General features: G+C 45.2%; 1 protein-coding gene and 1 long non-coding RNA gene across 2 annotated transcripts; one reads left to right on the plus strand and one right to left on the minus strand.

The window, feature by feature from the left end:
* The first annotated feature begins 3,320 nt into the window (after positions 1 to 3,320).
* On the plus strand, positions 3,321 to 6,639 carry LOC139052406 (uncharacterized). The gene is made up of 2 exons (XR_011509895.1): positions 3,321 to 3,441; positions 6,469 to 6,639. It is a non-coding gene; the product is annotated as an uncharacterized lncRNA (long non-coding RNA).
* A 3,936-nt stretch (positions 6,640 to 10,575) lies between these two features.
* Positions 10,576 to 11,654, minus strand: LOC139052415 (putative nuclease HARBI1). Its single transcript, XM_070529509.1, has 2 exons — positions 11,528 to 11,654; positions 10,576 to 11,066 (listed from the first exon to the last, which is right to left on the minus strand). The coding sequence occupies exons 1-2, from the start codon at positions 11,652 to 11,654 to the stop codon at positions 10,576 to 10,578; spliced, it is 618 nt and encodes a 205-aa protein (XP_070385610.1).
* Positions 11,655 to 15,318: the final 3,664 nt, after the last annotated feature.

Below are 15,318 nucleotides of genomic sequence, written 5' to 3' on the forward strand. Positions count from 1 at the left end.
ATGCGCCATGAGTGTCCATATACTTGCTTTCGCAATAATATAATAAACGTATCCTGCAACTGAAGCATCCCGTCACCCATTACTTTCCGCAAAAGAAGTATCAAAATCGAACTTTCACCTTGCGACAATTCGCTGCACCGCAACAACGTATTTTTTTTCTGTGAGGCGGAGGCACCAACATGAATAAAAAAACGCATAGGAAAGTATGTTGGCCAGAATCTAATGCCTACTTCGGGCACCTAATGGGGCTACGGAAGGAATACCGAAGAAAACATGAGACGCTTGGTCCACTGAGAACCATACGCATACTGCTCAGTATTCTACAGCGGCGAAACAAGACTTTCCAGAAAGGTTCCGCTCAAGGAATGCGGTACAATCCTTCGAGTCCCCACAGTGATGGCGGCGAGCGACCATTGTTTTTTTTTCTCGTCTGCTAGCCAGAAAGCGTCCAAAACCCTGTCCGGTGAAAATCCACTCGGCCAGAGCAAACCGAACGCGCACCGAAGTGCACCGCACGGTGGTCGGGGCCATACGAGAAAAACGTTTGCGCTCTGGCTGGCTCTGGCAGCCCGCGGGTAGGGTAGCGAGAACAAAAAAAAAAAATTGAAGAGGCTCAATGTGTCCTCGCGAATAAAAGTCAAAGTAGAAAAAATAAATAAGAACGTAGTTACTTTGGCTGGCTTTAGTGTCTTGACATGGATGTTCTGGCGTAGGTTAAAAAAATATTGTTATTTATTTATGTGACATGACGTCACAAATGAACCACCCCAACGCTTCGTCTCATTGGACCTCGCTGCCTGCTTTGTCAACTCGTCTGCTATAGTGCGTTGATTTGGCTTGTCTCGTTGTATGTTCCGATGTAAGACTTTAGAAAAGTCAATAGACCTTTGGCGTCAAATGTTTATAACAACATTAAACCCACAAAGTTCCGCAATCGAAAATCCAAAAGACAACTTTGGAAATGTTAATGCACCTTTCACATCAAGAGCTTATGAGATTTATACCCATAAAGTTTCGCAATTGATATCCATGCGCTCCATAGATTCCGTGGCCTCAGTGAGATGCCGCGGCGAGCCCGCTCACCATCAAAGCGCCCTTGAAACTTTGTGCTCGGATGGGACTGCTTGGCGTTATGTGACTCCCGGTGTATGGGCGTTGCCACGAAATCCAGCCCGAGTTTGCAATCTTCGTGGTTAAATGTCTTTTCGAGCGTCAAAAAGACATTCTAGACAAAATCGAGAGTGATTTCCGGCGCCGGGGGTCGCGTTGGTCGGCGGTGCATGGACAGCACGAAAAAATTTCGGGGGGGGCTGAAGCCCCATAAGCCCCCCCCCTGGCTACGCCCCTGCCACTGAGCAACCACGGCGGCTATACTTTGTCTATAGACTTTCTATAGACGAAAGTCGATAAGGTTTCTATTTCTTTTTGTCTACTCGCAGTCTATAGACAGTCTATAGAAAAAAGTCGATAAGGTGTTTTTTTTTATCCTTCCCCTCTATGGACTACCTATAGACGAAAATGGATACGGTCTCTATCTATTTTTGTCCATACTTTGTCTACAGACTTTCTAAAGACGAAAGTCGATAAGGTTTCTATTTGTTTTCGTCTACTCGTAGATTATGGACGGTCTATAGAAAAAAGTCGATAAGGTGTTTGTTTCTTTTTTGTCTGCTTCCCCTCTATATAGACTACCTATAGACGAAAGCCGATACAGTCTCTATTTATTTTTGTCCATACTCTGTCTATAGACTCTCTATATTAGACAGTTAATAATAATAGTCGGCTAAGGTTTCTATTTCTTTTTCTCTCCTGGTGTATTGAATGTCTATATAAGAAAGTCGATAATATGTAATGCCGAGTTCCCATACTCCCCGCCCTCTGCGAAGGCGATGATATGGCACTGGTTCATGCACGACCGGCACCGCGTGCAACCCCGGCGCGGCGGGCAAACCGTGCAGACTGCTAGTCGTCATTCGGTGCAGCTGCACCGAACGAGGATCGCGGCGGAACAGGCAACGTCCGAGTCACAAAGGTCTTCCAGGCACCCGAAGGCCCTAATCCTGGCTGCTTCCCGGACGTACACTTCGCGAGACCAGCTGGTGAAGTTCATATGGTGATGATGTGGCAAAGGTGGTGAATAAGTCGCGAAAGCCGGCAGACCAGGTAGTGAATTCACCACCTGGTCTGCCTCTGAGTTGTCGTGGTATTGCATGTCTATAGATTAACAATAGACAAACATCGTTAATCTGGGCCCAACCCGTGTACGCTGTAACCAAGCGCAGGTACCGGAGGATAATACGTAGCTGCGTTTGATATAAGCCACTGAAGTTGTATACTGCTGAGATTGCTGTAGAGCCTATTTGTAGACATTAGTATACACATAGTGTATACCTCCGCATTTGTTGACCACATGATATGATCTACGTAGTCGGTCTCGGCAATCCCAAGACAGTCTTCACAGTTGTCGCATCACTTTTGCGGCAGTAGAATAAAGAAAGCAAAACGCCGATCCAATTGTTATAATAGTTGTTATGAACGCCAGCTTCAACTACAAGTGGATTCCAAACAGGCATCGAGCTAACAGCAAGGACACTCGTAATGTTTGTAGCTGACAACGCGGACTTTGTGAATGTGCGATGAACCGATGTCGCGCATGTGGTGTTCGCGTTGTGTGTCGTCCGATTCTCGGATACTTTTCACATTTTCTTCATACCTCGGCTGCGTCACTAACATAGGGCGGTTTTTTGTTGACTGATATCCTGCACTATAAACCCATCAAAGTTTCTCATTCACTTAAAATAGGTGCCAAATTATCAGAGCCCACCCAGTATTTCGCCGGCGGTATGCCTGGGCAGCCACGCATATGAGTACCTCAATGCTGTACTGATTGCTTTGACCTATCACCGGAACAGAAAATTAGCACTAACATACACGTGCGGGCATCACATTTGGTGGTACGCTGGAAGATATGCTACAAGTACGCTGTATTACTAATCGACGCTGGCAATAATGCGTCTGAAACCTTTGAAGGGCCCTGTAATGGCTTTTACAAACAGCGCATTCAAGTTAGCGTTCCAGTCTCATACGATAGCCCACAGCGTTTGTCATACAACCTGCCAGCGCATTTCCTTCGTCCACGAAAAAAGATGAATAATGGTGATAAAGATGAATAAGCCACCCGTTCCGGCGCGCATGGCGCGCAGAGAGAGAGCGAAAAAAAAATGAAGGAGGAAAAGGCGCTCACACTCCTCCGAGCGCGCGCGCTCTTGCACGCGGAGCTCCTGCGCATGCGCGGAGATCTTGCGCATGCGCGGCGGTGCGCCATCTCAACGAGTGCGCCAGGCACGTATACGGTTGTACCGGTGTGCGGTGTCCGCCTGAACGTTGGTGTCTGTGTATGCGTGTCATCTTTGTGGCATCACACGTCAACTACACTGAACGGTAAGCTTTAGCAAAGATGTTTTGCGTCAATAGCTCATGATTATGTGAGCGCATTTCGTAGCGCGAAGCGGCTGCATGTAGCGCAGGCGACTCGGGTATAGTGTCGGTTTGTCGTTGACATGGTTTCATAACGCGCTCTTGTTCTCGCTTCTACTATACGGAATGTTTTACGGCGAGTGATCGCTCGGGCTTGTTGATTTTCGCATAATAGTTTAGGTGCGTAAAGAAGGAAGCTACACCATGTTTTAACTTGATATTGAGCTACCACTAAGCGGATTGTGTATGTTGGGCAGCCAGTGTGGTAGATCTCATTTCGTGGCGCTTGATCTGGCCGCGATGAATGCTGCGCCGCATGTGTAGTGAAATTCTCGTGACACGCTTTACGTATATATCTCGAAATTGTGTTAGCATCAAGAATGTTCTGACAGACACGTATAGTTAAATAACTGCTAACGTACTCGGATGAAAGGCCGTGTTTGCGGGGCATGCATCAGCAGTGTGTGCACTGCCGTTTTCGCATTGTTTTTAAGGTAGCAGTATTTTTAAGGTTTCTGGCAACCAATCTAAATAATTTTGGGAAGTTACCGCAAGCAAAACACGAGACTTGAAGAAATGTCAAGCGAAAATCTCTAGATCCACCCAATCTATTTATATGCAACCACAAACGCTTTTGGAGCATGAAACCTGCGATAAGCTCAGTCACTCGCAGCTTCGCAACTTAGCCGAAAAAATTGGAGCACAATAAATTAGTCGCTCCGGGAAGCACCTTTACACGTTTCAGACTGAAGGCATTGCGTTTGACGGTAGTTGGAAGATTTGTTTTTTGTCTCTTTTTTAAACAGTTTAGCAGCAGAAGTTATCTTTCGAGCTATATGAAAAGCGTTAAGCGCCTTTCGATGCTTTGGGGTTATGCAGTTTACGTGCTCTTAATCTCTAGGCAGCTGCTGGCGCAGATTCGCATTGTGCCAGTCGTGCACGGTATGAAGCCCTTGCCGTGCGCAATAAGTGTTCCGGTTTTCATTACTGTTGCATGTAGTGCCGTCGTCTTGGACAGACTGCATACTATATGCGCTGTACAAAAGAAAAAAGAGCCAGATTATCAATTTGGTGGTCTTTTCTTAGTAGATAACGCACAGATTATTCAAATAATTCAGTGGACATTGCATTTGTTCTACCCTTATTAACACACCTAAGAGATCGTAACATGTTTTAGTTGATAAGTGACCTGATCAGTACGCCCCCATTCATGCGCATTCTACTGAAAGTGTGGCAAATGTATTCATCTCGAAGTATGAGAAAAGAGACAATGCAGACTGTTCTAAGCGGAAATAAATTGCAAATGTTAACGTGATTGTTCAAAACTGCAGTCAGTATGCTGAGCATGTTCGATCGGCACGGGCACATTGCATTAACACCTGAAAAATGTGCACAGTCCAGTAGGGTATCTTTGTTTCAACAATTATTATAGGAATCGTTTGGGATTCTCACATTTCTTTCATTTTTATGAGTACACTGTGTGTCACATGAACCTATCTTGAAACGAAACGTACCGTTGCTAACACCGGCTACCATTATGGTTGTCTAACTGCTTATCATACTATATTATAACGAAACATCATAATGGTACTGATTAATATTGCCATGTAGTCTTTAGTCATAGGTAAACAAAGTCAACTAGAGGCATAAGTGGTGAGAGCAAATTATATAGAAAACTACTATTGAACCGTAAAAATAACTCATTGTATAGTTTTCCCTCACATTGTTGCATTTGTTTTACGCGTGTCTCTGTGTCTTCCGTGCTGTACTCGTGTGGCCATCAATTACGAACTTGCCGAAGCCCTTGTCAGCTTTATTAAACAAGGGATTCAAGTCAGTTGCATCTAATACTACATGTTAAGTGACTGACGTGTTATTCGTTTTATCTAAATATTATGGACTGGCACTACTTGGCAAGCATTAAACCATAGTATTTTTTATTGCACTTAAGCTGCAGGCGTCATAGATTGCCAGAAAATTTTCATGAAAACAGCCAGGAAAGGCTTGGAAAAAGATCGGGAAACTTTAAATTGGCCACATAGGTATGCTGTCTTGTTACATGTCAAAGTTTCCAGAAAGTCTCTGTGTTAAATATATTTTTAAAACGTTTCACTTCATAAAAATTGAAGGAAATTGGTTCTATTTATTGAAAAAAAAAGAAAGTCAAGCAGACTGACAAGGCATTTCTTACTCAATACGTTTTTTTTTGCGTTAACTAAACGTCCTGAACCTCGATAGCCTAGAAAAAAATTTCATCTTTCAAAGCACCTTAAATAATTTACTGTGATAGAATTCATTCGAACTATACTATCAGTTCTGTTTCCTAGGAGGTGCATATCTGTCGTGCCATGACACAAAGTGCTCGTGTGGTATTTCGGGTGCTCATGTGGTATACCTAACTTGGAAACCTGTTAGCATGCCCAAGAGGCCTCATTACCTGCAAGAAATTAAGGTACCATATCAATACAATCAACCCATCCGCCATCTGTTGAAGTTATGGCCAATGACCCATTCATTTAAAAGTATGAGAAATACATTTCAATGTGTACTAAGCAAAATAAATTACAATCTTAGGCATGATACTGGGAATATTCCAGTCACGTCTCCTGAAAACATCCCTCTGCACGGGCATACTTAACTACCAGCCAAAAAAACTGTACAGACAGCCCAACTGGGTAACGTTTCCGCAATAAATATAGGGACCATTTGGGATAAGTACATTAATGCATCATATATGAACTTGTCATAAAAGGGAACATACTGTTGCTGACACGAGCAGCAGTTGTGACTGTTTAATTGTTCACCATACCATGCAATAGAACATTGCATAAAGGTACTGATTTGTATTGACAAGCAGCCATTAGTCATAGTTAAACCGCATTAAGTATTGACTTAGATGGTTTGAGTAAATATATTCAGCTGCTTAATGAACACACAAAGAATACACATCTGTTATTTTTGCCTCATATTGCTGCATGTACTTACTTGCAGCATACACCTGCAGCACCTTTGGGACTAATGACACAAAGGTCAAGGCCAGCCTGGCGACCATGCTTGCCAAGGAGTAGTGTAAATATTTAATCTGTTTCCATAATAGCATAAGACAAGAATTTAAGGAATTCATGTATTATATCGAGCAATAAAAACGGTTAATGTATTGCCGGTGCATTTGTTTTATTTTTTGCACTGCATGATTCAGCACTATATAAATTCTTTCTGTTTATGCAACATATATGAAAGTACAGCTGGTTCAGGAGCTTTATTAATCTACTATTGGTAATGCATAAGTGCAGATGAAAAGTAACAGGTGCACATGCATAATATCTGCATTCCATGCATTTCATATCTATAAAATGAAATGAAATACATTCAAAACGTTTTGCTACCGCATGTAATAAAAAATGTAAACTAACTTATAGATAGCCGCTATGGAGTTATGGCCTTATACACTCTTTGTAGACTTGTCTATAAAATGTCCATAAAAAGTGTATGGCCATAAGTCTATAGACGGTCTATAGACAGTCTATAGACTTAGACTTCTTATAGACTAGTCTATAAAAAGGGTATGGCCATAAGTCTATCGAAAGTCTATAGACAATCTATAGACTCAGACTTTTTATAGACTAGTCTATAAAAAGTGTATGGCCATAAGTCTACAGACAGTCTATAGACAGTGTATAGACAGTCTATAGACTCAGACTTTTTAGACTAGTCTATAAAAAGTGTGCGGCCATAAGTCTATAGACTGTCTATAGACTAGTCTAAAGAAATGTCTATAGACAGTCTATAAACTCAGACTTTTTATAGACCAGTCTATAAAAAGTGTGCGGCCATAAATCTATAGACTGTCTATAGACCAGTCTAAAGAAATGTCTATAGACAGTCTATAGACTTCATAGACAAATGTCTATGGACTGTCTATGGATTTTCTATAAAAAATTTTGTAAGGGCGCTCTCGTGGTAGAAAAGGTCGACTCCGACTACTTGCCACGGCAGAGTAGGTGTGTCGTGGCTAAGCATGGGTAACCTGGCGTTCCTGTTCTTGTACCTTTGACGAAGTAAGCACGTCTTTGCGAGAGCTGCAATATCCGCCGACATGCCAGGCCAGTACATGACTTCTTTGGCTCTTGCCTTCATTTTTTCTTCACCCCCCCTGTGCCGCGTGGAGTAGACGAAGTACCTCTTGTCGTTTTCTGGGGGGAACGACGAGTTTGTTGCTTCTTAGGAGGAGACCGTCTTCGACATGTAGTTTGTCGCGGTAAATCCAGTATGCGCGTACGGCCTCGGATACCTGTTGCTTGCTCTCGGGCCATTCGTTGCTTGCGTAGCTACACAATTCAGTCATTGTTGCATCTTTCAGTAGATCTTCACAGATTCCCTGCAGTTGCCGATCGGAGACTGGAAGCTAAGAAAGAGCGTGTACCTGAATATCCATCGATTCTTCCTTCAGCTCCGTCTTGTTCGGAAAGTGTGACAGCGCATCCGCTAGGAACAGTTCTTTTCCTGGCTTGTAGGTCACTCTTATGGGGAACCTCTGAAGAGAGTCTCATATGCTGCAAGTGTAACGGGCACTCGCACAGCTGTTTCTTAAATATTGACTCTACGGGGCGATGATCAGATTCGATGATGACCTCTGGCTGCCCTAGCAAGTAGTCTTCAAACCTTGCGCACCCGTGAACAATGGCTAGCATTTCTTCCTCGATTTGCGCATGTTTCTTTTGCGCTTTGGTAAGTGACCGTGATGAGTACGCGATTGGGTGTCCGTTTTGCAAAAGAAGTGCCCCCACCCCTTTCTGGCTTGCATCTACTGACAACGTCAGCGGTATTTCTTTCTCGAAATAGGCGAGAACAGGTGCCTTTGATAGACAGGCACGAAGGCTTTGGAAGCTTTGCTCAGTCTCTTCTGTCCAGAGCCATGCCGTGTTCTTTTTCAATAGTTCGCAGAGGGGCACGGACAGGGAAGACATGTTGGGGATGAAGCGCGCCACAAAGTTAATCATCCGAAGAAAAACTTGCAGCTCCTTACAATTTTTCGGTGGCGGTACTTGCAAAATGTCTTCCACTCTCCCGGGATCCAGGGAAAGTCCTTCTTGTGTGAGGATATGTACCATGTAACGAACTTGCGGCTGCAAAAAATGGCACTTTTTTATGTAGCTTTACATTGTGTTCCCTGCAGCGCACAAGTAAAGCTGCTGGGTTATTGTCATGCTCTTCTTGAGACGTTCTCCAGACTAGAATGTCATCCATTACAACGGCGACGCCACTTAAGCCTTCTACTACTTGGTGCATTGCCCGTTGAAAAACTTCCGGGGCAGAGGCAATCCCAAAGGGCATGCGCAGAAATTTGTAGCGGTCGTAGGGAGTGCTCATAGTGCATATTAATGAACTTTCTTTGTCAAGCCTAATTTGCCAAAACCCTGGTGACGCATCTACAGTTGAAAAGTATTTTGCCCATGCAGGCGCGGAACAACATCTTCTAATGTTGGCATATGATAGTGCTCTCTCAGCAAGGCCTTGTTCAAATCCGAAGGATCTAAACAAATGCGTACTTTGTCGTTTCTAACCACTACGACCATGTGACTTGACCAGACAGTAGGTTCAGTTACCTTTGCAATGACGAGGTCGCGCTCCATTTTATCGAGTTCCTGTTTCACGCGTCCTTGAAGAGCGACCGCCACCCTTCGGGCTGGCTTGACGCTGCCTCGTGCTCCTGGCTTGAGCTGAAGAAAGAAACTGTGCGGTGGCTGTGCGATGAAGTGGCGGAGTGTGTTTATACACAGACAGACCAGGCTTGCGCATGCGTATCAAAATATTCTTGATGACGTAGCCACTGGTGACACCAAGCACCTGTTACTTGTGGTGGTTGCTGTGATATTTCAGGTGTCCTTACCTATGATAGCAATACAACCTAGTCCCCATTGTAGTTGAGCACAGTTTGCGACATACGTAACGAAGCCATCGATGTGGCCGCTATTTTGACATTCGCTGCCAGGCTGGTCTTGCAGCCGTTATATGAAATACCGTTTTAGTGCCAAGCATTTTCTCACTTGTCGTTCCTTAAAAGCATGTCATGGCTGTTTTATATTGTGATCTTATTACGGCACTAGTCATTGAAAAGAAAGTGTTTTGTGCTACAAACATGTCAACTACATAATAGACAAGACATCTTTCTTGCTGTTAAGTTGCTGGATGAAGTTAAATGGTTGTCTGCGAGTTCAAAAAAAAAAAACATCATTATGCTCGTGTCATATTTATGCAATGAAACATCTGCCAACGGCCCATTGGTAGTGTACTGGGTCCCATGTAGTGAACATCACACGGCTATTTTGGCGCCATAAAGCCATTCTCTGTGTACTTGTCTGTCATTTGCTTTGATAAAAGATGGCATTCAAGATGGATCACATGGTTTTATTTACAATGCAGATATAAATAAACGATTTTAAACAATGCCAGTTGCACTTGAAATGAATATTTACAATTTGTGTTCCTTCAATTTCAGAACTATTTACATATGTACACTATCCCAAGGGAGAATACCGCGCTCAACATGCCAGGCGATCGTTTTCGGCATAACTTGGCCTCATGTCAAGGAACTGTGCGGTGGCTGTGTGGCAAAACAGCGCAAGGCCTACAAGGTGCGTGAGAACAGACACATGGTGGAGCAAGAAGTGTTGTGCTTGGCAGCAGCCCAAATAGGAAGCGAGGAGACGAAGACCAATATCCTCCCATGCACAGTGCAGATAGCGGTGACAGTGTCGGTGATGACAGAAGCAACAGCAGCAGCAGCAAATCATTTGGCAAACCCCAGCTGGCCAGAGAAGTGGCTACAACATTCTGGTGATGAACACAAAGTGTACCATCCACAGGTACTAAATGAAAGGCTCTCGTGTAGTGTCACAGTGGAATGACGCAATCATCTCCGGTAGTGACAGCTCACTGGCAGAGGACACGTGAAAACGCTGGTTATGATTGAGCAGATTCTATAAAAAAACAGCACGCTATCCACTAATTGTACACATTTCTCTACATTGGTTCCTGCTGTCTATTAGGTGTGTAGACAGCAGTAATAAACATCTGCCTGCAGTGTCGGGCACGCGGTTATTGCTGCTGTCGGTGCTGCTGTCGACGCAGCTGCCTTCGCACCCTTTGCAGGTATCGCTGGTGCTGCTGCCGTGTCATGCCAAATGAGCTAATAACATTATCCCGGGCAGCACAGCCTCTCAGGTACATCATGCGTGCTGCCCTCACTCGGGGAACTCTCTGTGGGGAGGGGTTGCCACTTTCATCGTCACTGCTGCTGTTGCTGCTGTCATCACTAACATCATCTAACAACACGTCACCTTCGTCAAGACACAAGTTGTGCAACACTGCACATGCTGCAACGATGTTGGCAGTGCGGTCTGGCTCGTAGTGGAGGGCGCGGTACCGCTGAAAGCAGCGAAAGCGACTCTTCAGAAGCCCAATGCACCGCTCCACTACGGACCGCATGGCAGCATGTGCAGTGTTGTACCTGCCTTCTGCAGTGCGTATGGGAGGGTAGCCTGTGACTGGGGTCAGGAGCCATGGTTCCAGGGGGTAGCCCCTGTCACCTGCAGGATCATAAAACATGGTATGAACTCTGCACAAAGTTTAGTAGGCGAAGCATGGGTCATGTAAAATGCACCTACTACAGAAAGGCTGCAATAAAGAAATATACAGGCTGAGCACCTGACGCAGCTGTGATCGCAGATAACAATAGCTGGGACATACCATCCCTATTTGCAGCAAGGCAGCTCTTTGTGTAGTCTCCATTCACAAATGACTGTCAGTGTAAAAAAATGTGACAACGCGAGCACTGTACACTCACATTAAAAATTAGTTTAAAGTACAACGCAGGTGTATTGTCACTTTGTTTCGTGCAGATACCATTGGAAAATTTCTACATCTCGCCTATACTTAATAACCTGACTATGACATAAGGGGTTCGGGCTTCAATATTCTCCTACGGCGTGAGCACGCTTTGCTGCATGCTGCCAGAATTGCAACTGTACAAAATTTTCCCGCGGCTCACCGAGGACGTGTTCGCCGGCCTTGGCAATATGGCCCTCCAGGAACCGACGACGCAACCACGTAGTTCTGCAGACGTGGCCGTCGTGGTCTGACCCCGGTCGCAGAAGGTCGACGGCGAGGATCCGCATGCCTGCGTCGCAGATCTGACGAGAGCGCGCACAGCAGCATAAGCCACGCGTTGCTATGACGCACAAATTAGACAAAAAATTAAGATACTTACGAACATTGTGTTGAGGGCGTAGTAGCCTTTGCGGCACATGAACGGCGCCTTCTGCTCGCCCTTCGGTGCGATGATGGCTGGCGTCCATGCATCCGATGACGCCGGGAATGGAGCCGCGTCGAAGGAACCCTTCCTTCACGGCCGCCTTCTCCTCCGACGTCCTCTGGAAATGGACCCACGTGTTGCGGGCCCCGGCGTGGACGATTGCCTCCGCCACGCGTCGCACACACTTGCTGACCGCAGGCTGGGTCACGCCGATCGTCTCCTCGCTCCCTACCGAGGCTTGAAAGCTGCCCGTTGCGAAGAATCGCAACGCGCACAACACTTGCCGCTCCACCGACAGCGCTGAAGTTCTCACGCCTCCGAGTTCCTCCGCCACTTGGTCGCACAGCCACCGCACAGTTTTTCTTTAGGCGAAAGTGCCGCCGAAACTGATCGTCTGGCATGTCAAACCAGGCACGTACCCAGGAATTTTTTTCGGGGGGGGCCCACCACCTCCATCATCATCATCATCATCATCATCATGTTTTATGTCCAGCGCAGGACGAAGGCCTCTCCCTGCGATCTCCATTTACCCCTGTCCTGCGCCAACCGATTCCAACTAGCGCCCGCGAATTTCCCGATTTCATCGCTCCACATAGTGTTTTGTCGTCCTCGATTGCGCTTTCCTTCTCCGGCGCATTACATGACCTGCCCAGCTACATTTTTTCCTTTTGATGTCAATTAGAATATCGGCCATACCCTTTCGCTCTCTGATACAAACCGCTCTCTTTCTCTCTCTTAACGTTATGTCTAGCAATCTTCGTTCGATCGCTCTTTGCGCGGTCCTTAACTTGTTCTCAAGTCTCTGCCCCATACGTCAGCACTGGCAAAATGCACTGATTGCACACCTTACTTTTCAATAATAATGGTAAGCTTCCAGTCAGGAGCTGGCAATGTCTGCCGTATGCGATCCAACCTATTTTTATTCTTCTGTGAATTTCCTTCTCATGATCAGGGTTCCCTGTGATTAATTGACCTAGGTAAACGCACTCCTTCACAGTCTCTAGTGGCCGACTGGTGATTTTGATCTCTTGTTCCTTTGCCCGGCTATTTATCATTATGTTCATCTTCTGCATATTAATATTCAACCCCACTCTTACACTCTCTCTGTTAAGGTCTCCAATCAATTGTTGTAACTCGTCTGCATTGTTGTTGAATAGAACAACGTCATCGGCAAACCGAAGGTTGCTCAGATATTTGCCGTCGATCTTTACTCCTAAGCCTTCCTAGTTTAATAGCTTGAACTCTTCTAAGCACGCAGTGAATAGCTTTGGAGAAATTGTGTCTCCCTGTCTGACCCCTTTCTCTCTAGGTATGTATGTCCCTGCTTTTCTCGTGTAGAATGAAGGTAGCTGTAGAACCTCTGTAGATATTCTTACGCGAAGGACGAGTCAGTAAGACGAGAAACTATTTACAGATTATATTTACAACAACGGTTGCAGCGCTGACCGGTTAGATTCACAGCGCGAGCCCAGTTCGTTCTTCCTCCTTTTTTCTGGAGTGATGGCGCCCACGTGCCTCGTTCAAACAAACAAATACCACACGCATGCAGCAACATTTTTCAAGCTTTTTACGTAAGCGTTCTGTAGTCCTTGATTACGTAGTGCCTCTATGACTACTGGTATCTCTACTGAATCAAATGCATTTTCATAGTCTATATAAGCCACATAGAGAGGCTTATTGTACTCTGCAGATTTCGCAATAACCTGATTGATGACATGGATGTGATCCATTGTAAGGTATCTCTTCCTGAAGCCAGCCTGTTCCCTTGGTTGACAAAATCCAGTGTTGCCCTTATTCTATGGGAGATTATTTCGGTAAATATTTTATATAATACTGGGATCAAGCTAATGGTCCTATAATTTTTCAATTCTTTGACGTCTCCTTTTTTGTGGATTAGTATAATGTCCGTATTCTTCCAGTTTTCTGGGACCCTTGCAGTCGATAGACACTTCGTATAAAGAGCCGCCAGTTTTCCAAGCATTATGTCTCCTCCATCTTTGATTAAATCGACTGTTATCAGTGGCGTAGCAACAAGGGGGGGGGGGGGGGGGCGTGAGCCCCGGGTGCAAGGGGCCAGTGGGGGGGGGGGTGTCATATACGTCTGAAGACACCCCTCTTACTGCCGGCTACACCCCTGCGGGGGAGGGGGGGTAACAGAAGACCTGCGGGCCCCGGGTGCCAGACGACCTAGCTACGCCACTGACTGTTATTCTGACACTGTTACGCTGACTGCCCTTCTGACCTCATTGCTAGTTATAGGAGAGTTTCTGTATCCTGTTCATTACTGTTTCTAAGTAAGGTATCGTGACTCCTCTGGGTACTGTATACCGGTCAGCTTAGAATTTTTCCGCTGCTTTTACTATATCTTCTAGATTGCTTATGATATTATCCTTCTTATATATTAGTGAATACATCATGGTTTGTCCTATGCCAGGCTTCTTATTTACTGATTTCAGGCGGCGTTCATTTTTTTACGGCTTCTTATTCAGTCTTTCTCATGTTATAGTTTCGAATATCAGTTATTTTCGCCTTGTGGATCAGTTTTGACAGTTCCGCGAATTGCGTAACGCTGTGCGACCGCCAGTCCCATACAACCGCGTAGAGCGCAGGACTCTGCAATTCTAGACGTACTGCGCTCACCCCGAAAGGTTAGAAAAACACCCACATAAGCACAGCAGAGAAGTGGCTACGTGAGGCGGTTCGACAGATAACTGTAGAAGCGTCATTCAAAACAAGTATCTTCCGGCGGCGTTTTCTCTACTTACTTTTTAAATAAAATAACGTTGATCCATAAATATTCTCATAAACAACGGTTAACTTTTTTATTATTTGCTTTTGCTTGCAGTTTGGTTGTTGCCTTGGCTCTCTCCCTTAGTAGATCGCTTAATTTCTCAACTCCTTGCGATTTTTGTTTCCAGTTGCCAATTTTGCACGAAAAGTGCTATACAATTAGGGAAAAACAGACAAGGTAACGGGCGACAGTCATCTTGCTTATGGGTTTGAGGGTTATTGCAGGGTTTCATGATTGACGCTCATTCACATTATTTTATTTCCCACCTTATCTAACCCATATCACGTGTATATTGTTCCGGGCATCTGCCAGCGTCGCGGCGAGCCGTAATTCAAGGAAATAATGAAGCAAAGGCAAAAGTTAAACGCAATTGGCGTTTTCTCCGGCCGTAACTCGTTCCATGAGAGTACAGGCCAGCTGAGTAACAGTTGCATCCCTCTCCTGGTCCTTAGGTTGAACTAACAAAAGCAACAGCTATGCTCGTGATGGTTGAATAGATGGTGACAACTGAACGCATCTCGAGTTAATCGCGCGGGTGCGGAATCTATGAAAAAACTTTCCTTCACATTACAAGAGATGCCGATAACTACCGCCATCTAAAAGGAGTGAAAAAGGCAGCATAATGCTGACCGATGAACAGCTGCGAATTCTCAACATTGATCTGGCGGCGCTTTAGGAATGTGTGAGGAGCGGTGGCGTGCGCGGGGAGGGGGGTATGCCACATGATTTCGGGGGG

The sequence above is a fragment of the Dermacentor albipictus genome, unplaced genomic scaffold (genome assembly GCF_038994185.2).
Source record: "Dermacentor albipictus isolate Rhodes 1998 colony unplaced genomic scaffold, USDA_Dalb.pri_finalv2 scaffold_22, whole genome shotgun sequence".
Taxonomy (NCBI): domain Eukaryota; kingdom Metazoa; phylum Arthropoda; class Arachnida; order Ixodida; family Ixodidae; genus Dermacentor; species Dermacentor albipictus.

Bases quoted from the DNA above. Each gene is read 5' to 3' on its own strand.
- LOC139052415 (XM_070529509.1), bottom strand. From the start codon at position 11,654: ATGCGGATCCTCGCCGTCGACCTTCTGCGACCGGGGTCAGACCACGAC. The intron at 11,067-11,527 runs GTGAGCCGCGGG...ATGATCCTGCAG, and splicing joins GGCCGGCGAACACGTCCTCG to GTGACAGGGGCTACCCCCTG.